This window comes from Colletotrichum chrysophilum (assembly GCF_026319265.1).
Source record: "Colletotrichum chrysophilum strain AFK26 chromosome Unknown scaffold_8, whole genome shotgun sequence".
Lineage (NCBI taxonomy): Eukaryota > Fungi > Ascomycota > Sordariomycetes > Glomerellales > Glomerellaceae > Colletotrichum > Colletotrichum chrysophilum.
Window position 1 is genome coordinate 173,439 of NW_026517295.1, and position 6,466 is coordinate 179,904.

Below are 6,466 nucleotides of genomic sequence, written 5' to 3' on the forward strand. Positions count from 1 at the left end.
GCTTATATCTTTGCTGTCCCGCCGTCCTTGCATGGAGACGACCTCAGGTACACCTTCTATAACGGTGCTTATGGAGCACAGATGGACAGCCGTTCTCTCAACGTGACGATCGCAGAGGTCTTGCAGGACTATATAGCGTCGTATGCCATAAGCGGGACGCCGGCAGCAGACGTCTCGGGAGTTGGCGTCTTTCCAAAAGTAAGAAGCAAGTCCACGGCATGGACTCTGGACGTGGCTGGTGTGCAAAGCGCCGTCGACGGTGCTGTGAACGATAGATGCTCATGGTGGCAGGCCAATTGGGAGGCCTTTCCCGACACTACCTAGACTCAATATTAAGCTTAAAACCTCTCATCGTAATCAAGTTTATTTTGGCTTGAGTTTCACAGCCAGCTGATTTCAGGTGCGCCCTCGAGGATATTTGGAACCCAAAGCCCACTGACCCGGGAGGGAAGTTTTAACATTGGCAATCGTGCGGTGGCTAGGCGGGTGCCCGGTGCAGATGTCAGGGCGTCGGAAGCCAGCGGCTCCTCCGGTTGCACAGCTGCAGGCGGTCCCTGTTGAGCGGATTACGCCCACCAAGTCTATGGAGAGCCATTGAGTATTATTCCCGGGATGTGGGAAGAGGAGGAACCCATGACAAAGACGAGTTTTAGGCGGAGATATTCTGCTCCCCAACATAGGATGCCCTGATGGCAAAGCTGGGCGAAACAATGTTTTCTTGACACAAGGTTTTTGCTGCTTGGAAAAGTGGGTGTCGAGAGGTTCATCTGGAATTCGGTGCCCGCTCGAGCAATGACGCACGGAAAGGCGTTTGGTGAGCCGAGGAACATGGCAGATCAGGCCAAGCTGACATCCGAGGGCCTCCCGCCACAAGTGGCACTGGTGCATTGCTCGACTCGATGAGCTGCCCGACGATAGCATCATGGTGCAGGCTTCAATACCATCGGTGAAGCATAAAAACATGGCGAGCATGGAAGTGACGTCGGCCGCTGCTGAAGGCGAATGCTCGGGTGTCCGTTGAGGCGATGCTCGACACTGGAGATGGATGTGCATGACATAGTGACATGCGGTTGTGTTTCTTGGTCGGTTCTCAGGACCCTGATCCGCTGTCAATAGGACCCCTCACGTATTAGGCTGTATCGCCGTTCTCTCCAGCGAAAAGGGAGGCGGTAGATGGCGAGCGACCGAGGATTGCCGAGTTCTGGAAGAAGTGTGGAATCCGGATTTCTCGTCGGGGCGGGCAGGAATGACGAATGCAAGAGGGCCCCCCGGGACGGTGGAGATGTCTTGGAAGACCCTGAAGGGAATGGCGCCGGGTTCTGCTGGGCCAGGTGTGGAGGTGAGGACGGGGCCAGAGTGACGGGTCGGTGCTGAAAATAGAGACAGAGATCGGCCCAGAGCAGGCATGTTGCATTGGCATTGCGCTGGCCGGCCGGGGTCCAGTGGAAGTGGTCCGTTGTGTTTGCTGACGGGCCATTGAAGGGCTTCGGGTTGGTGTTTACGCCGTCACACGGTATTGGTAATGCTCTGCTCGCGTTGCTTGGTGGTGATGGATGGGCTGCTGCGCATGCAATGCTTGACTCTCGACGTGGATGGCATGACAGACAGAGTTTGCACCGGTCTGCGGGCGAATCGCGAAGCGGGACGAGGACGATCGCGATTCCCTTCCCTTTTCGGTCGCAAGGCGACGAAGATGCAAGACAGAAGCAAAAGCTTGGGCGGTTAGCGTATCGCCATCGCCATCGCCATGCATCGCCGACGCCTTTGCTGCACTGGTTCCCCTGGCTTCTTACCCTGTTGGGTGCAGGTGCTGCCATCGCAACGGCGACCGACTGGGAGTCATGTTAACGGCGCCGGCAGACGAGTAGGTAAGTAACGAAATAGTGTATAGGTGTAGAGCGACAGCCGGGCCGACTGATGATGATGGTGTTATTTTTGGTTCCATTGTCTGGTGATGAAAGAACTGGCGCGATCTAACGTCGGCTTGTTGCATCTCGTGCCTGCAGGAAGAGAACGATGCGATGCCAGCGCCAACTGACACTGCCGTTGAAGGAGGAATGCGCCGCAGCGGCAGGGTAATGCAAGTCTGCTGTGCAGACAGGCGATGCAGGCGAGGAGTAGCCTGGAACCGCTACTCTGGCGATCCAGAAGGCCTAGAAGGGGCGTTTACCAACCACCTGGCCGCTAAATGTCGCTGACAGTTGGGCTCTTTGCTAACGTTTTCCGCTGGGCTGCCCTCAGAGTCTCGGCCACTTTCGGTGGGAACAGCAGCCCTGCGAGGGTGGAAAACAGTGCGAGCCAGGAGCCAGGAGTTGCCGACACTCGACTGATGTGTGGTGTTGACTGCCCAAGTGGGTGGGCAGAGACACTGTCCAGGTATGGACAGCCACGGGTGCACCACCACCAAACCACGCACCGGATGCACTGTGGGTGTCAAAGTGGAGCCACAAATTGTCCTGCGCTGAATGGCTGCAGCTTCGATCCTGGTGTGTGCCACCGCGCAGTGACGGGCCAAGGGTTCCACACTGCAACCAATGAGCAACCGTCATTCCGCAGGAAACCGACAAATCTGAGATGATTGCGGCCTGGACTGTCAGGCATCTCGTCACCTTCGCGAGGTGAGGCGGTACGTACTGTCGCTTTTTGGCCGCCACCACGTTGTCCCTTGCACCATCCCGGCGCCCTCCCCCCGCCTCTCGCTCTCTCCCTGTGCAACGTAGTGGGTGTCTTTGGGCCATGTTCCATGGGTTTCCCTTTGATTGACGGCCCAGAGAGACTCCAGACTGCCCGGTGACTGGCAGAGAGACGTCCTCCAAGCCACCACACGGACAGTGCGACGGAGAGAAAAGACCTTCCCCGGCCATCCCTGTTCTGTTCTGCCCTCCACCTTGCGCTTGCTCTTCCTGCTTGGCACCGGCACCTGCACCAGCTCCTGCGCCTGCTCCTGACCACAGACCAGTCCTAGGCCACAGACCACCCTCTTCTTCGTTGAATACGAGTCTTGTTTTTCTGCTCTTCCCGCTCGTTCCCACACGTCCCTTCTTAACCCTCACCATTCGATAAAAATCCATTCACTCGCTACTTTTCCTATTGTGTCTCCTCTTGGCCTCTTGGCCTCTTCCTCTCGTTTTCCTTGAATTATCTTCGACATTAACTTCACCCAACGATCCATTATTACCCTTAACCTCTCGGTCGCTTCCGCCAAGGTTCTCGAGTCACTCGCCTACAACCCTACGAATTCTCCGCGAACCCGTCCGTGCCGCTCTCCTATTTTCGTACCCACCGGCTCAGGGCAAGAACTTTCCGAAATTCCAGTCGACTCATCTTTGCCACGAGTTGTCTCTAGTCCCAGCATAGTCGTGTTGGGCATTTAGGCAGTCGATCAACCATCACCCGGACCATTTAACGAACGTGACGGGACTTGGAAATCGGGCGAATATCTAACGGGATATAACCATCCCCGACACCGCGAACCTCACCACAACCTTCGAATTCTCACCGAACCTCACCGCACCTCAAAATGCAGCCTACTTTGGTTCTTCAGGTCCTCATGGCCGCCTCTGTGGCCCAGGCCTCGTGGTTCAACTTCCACAAGGAGGAAGCTCGCGATGGACTTCTAAGGAGACAGTCAGGAGGCACCTCTGCTGCCGCCGAGACCACAACTTCCGCCGCCGCCGCGACGACGACCACATCTGCTGCCGCAGCTACAACCACTTCAGCCGCTGCTGCTACCACAACCACTCCTTCCGCCGCCAGAACCACCACCACCCCGGCCGCTACTCCCAGCGCAACCACTCCCGCTGCCACGACGACAACTCCCGCTGCCTCAGCTGAATCCACGACTTTGAAGACCAGCACTACATCTGCTGCCGGAAACTCGGACACCGCGAGTGGCGAGGCTGCTTCCTCTACTCCCACTACCACCGCTCAGCCTGTTACCTCTACCATCAGGACCGTCATCACAACGACCAACTCTGCTGGCGTTGCCACTTCCTTCACTTCCGAGTCGACCGTCACCAGCACACCCGGACTCAACGAGTCTAACTCTGGCTCCTCTTCTTCCGGCATGTCATCACAAACCCGCAATACCGTTATTGGTGTCGTCGTTGGTGTCGGTGGTGCCATCGTTCTCGGCGCTCTGGGTTTCGTTGCCTGGAGAATCTGGGGCAAGAAGAAGCAGGCGGAGGAGAACGACGGCCTGATGGAATACAACAACCAGTACGGCAACGAGGCCAAGGTCGAGGTCGGCAGCGCCCAGGGCTCCACCGGCCGCACGCCTTTCCAGTCGACCCTCGAGAGCTACCACGCACCAAGCCAGGTCAACGCGTCGTCCAACTTCTAATGCGGCGTGCGTTAGTCAAGCATTTGATGATTGTTGTTGTTGTTGTTGTTGTTGTTGTTGTTTCTTGCGGCAGAAAGCGTTGATTCCCCACGGTCCTTAGCCTACAAAAGGCACAAACCTTCGATGATTATTCTTACACCCCCATACGTTACGGCCGGCACAGCTTTTTTCTACTTTTAAGACCGGCTACACGGAGTTTCGGACCGAATCAACTATTGTTACCACGGCAGGCATGGTTGCATATCGCAGAGTCTAAGGACTAATGGATAGACTTATGTAAATAGAGCAGAGAGTCCTCCCCCTTCTTATTGTCGCAGATGGGCTTGGGATGATCATTGTCAAATCGTTGCCGACTGGGTTTCAGTCGAGTCGCATATCAAGACATGCAATCACCCTAGCAGAAAAATTGGACAAAAACATATTGACGGCAAGTCTGATGAACAAAATCTACTGGGTTCACAGGCTTGGATGTACGTTCAGATACAACTTTAATACTAGGACCGCCAACACTATGGGATCAAAGCACTCTTCTATCGTGAATTGCGCAAGTGACGTGCATCCAAATGAAATGACAGTGACAAAACCTCAACTCAACTTGCGGAGGGGCAATAAGAGAGAGTTCACCCGATCCCTTACCCAAACTCTATTCCCTCCGTCATCCAACATTCATCCCCAGTATTGATCGTCCGTCACTCCAACCTGCCATCTGATGAACCGTGGCCGCGGCAGGATCGTCCATCCGGGCAGCCATCCCGTCTGGGCAAAGAGCGTGCAGCGCGAGCGCACCCAACATCACGTGGACGGGCCCGACCGTCATAATATTATTCCAGTCTCAGTGGTGTTTCGGGTTGCGGTGGTGGTGTTGCATCCCAGCTTTTTGTGGGCGCTTGGGATCTCGACGTTTCAGATTCCATGCGGTGCTTCTTCGTCTTCTTCTTACCCGCCCGCCCTGCTTGTGTGTCTGTGTCCCGCTCGCTTCCCTTCCCTTCCCTCCCCCCGAACGTTAGTCGACGTTAGCTAAGGAGCAAAAGAGAGTTTAATGACCTTCCAACGCTCTCGCGTCTTCGACCTCTTTGCTTTTGCTCTGTGCCAATTGAGTGCTGGCGGCGCCGATTCTTTCGTTCAACCATCACTTCTGACAGTTACCAACCGCGCTCGTTGACGACGCATCACGAAAGAGGTTGAGCCTCGATACCAACCGATTCTATTCGTAATCCACCCGAGGCCATTTGTACCCCGATCGATGCGCCGGTGACAGGCGACGAACGCTCGACCGAGACCTCGAAGGTTTCTTTTTTTACGGTTTACCCCGCAGCATATCATTGCATAATCCAATCCTCGTGATAACGACGAATACCACAACGAACCTCCACGATGCGGACGATATCAGCACACGTTCTGTCGGCGGTGGTGCTTGTGCTCTCGGGCGCCGGCGCCGGCGCGAGGGCGCTCGACATCCACGAGGAACTGCAGATGGGCTGGAAGATGGGCCTGTTGCCGAGGCAGGCGACACAGAACTTGCAGACGTTCACGGGGAACCTGGGCGGTGTCGCGGCTTCAGCGGTACGTCTTTTCTTTTTCTTCCCCCACGATTTCTGGTAGCGAACGATGGAGGTTCGTTGGCAGCGAGGCTTTGGTGGCTTCGCGTGGCGCGAGTTCGGTTTCAGGATCAGGATCAGTATTGGGAGAAGGATGGAAGGATTCTTTGACTGACGGGGCGCTGCTACAGATTACCAAGTCAAATGACCCGAGCCGACCATTTGAAGTTGATGGCGACACTTTTGTGAGTTCCCTCGGCTGAGAGCAGAACCTGGAAGAGTGGTGTGCTAACGGTCAATCACAGCCGGACTTTGCAACCGCGGCGGGCAGGTCGTGCGACAACCAAAAGAACAAATGCTCTCAAGCGGCTAACAACGCGGCGACAAAATTCGACGTTTCCAAGTGTGACGAGCAAGCTAGTAAGTGTTCTGGTGTAATGTGATTGGAGGTGTTGCGATTCGGTGGCTGACATCGCCGGCTGTAGCTGAATGCAGGTCTGCCATTGACTCAACGTCGAAGCAGAGCTTTGGCGACCCAGTGTTTGCGGGATCGGATGGCAACTTTGACATCTTCTGCGATCCTTGA

At 55.6% G+C, this 6,466-nt stretch overlaps 2 protein-coding genes across 2 annotated transcripts; both read left to right on the forward strand.

Moving 5' to 3' along the window:
• Window positions 1–3,520: 3,520 nt before the first annotated feature.
• COL26b_001744 (uncharacterized protein) lies at window positions 3,521–4,342 on the forward strand (the record flags this gene model as incomplete). The annotated part of the gene is made up of 1 exon (XM_053174686.1): window positions 3,521–4,342. The coding sequence occupies one exon, from the start codon at window positions 3,521–3,523 to the stop codon at window positions 4,340–4,342; it is 822 nt and encodes a 273-aa protein (XP_053041309.1).
• A 1,374-nt stretch (window positions 4,343–5,716) lies between these two features.
• COL26b_001745 (uncharacterized protein) lies at window positions 5,717–6,466 on the forward strand (the record flags this gene model as incomplete). Its single annotated transcript, XM_053174687.1, has 4 exons — window positions 5,717–5,905; window positions 6,072–6,125; window positions 6,186–6,300; window positions 6,366–6,466. 4 exons carry the CDS (start codon window positions 5,717–5,719, stop codon window positions 6,464–6,466), a joined length of 459 nt encoding a protein of 152 aa, XP_053041310.1.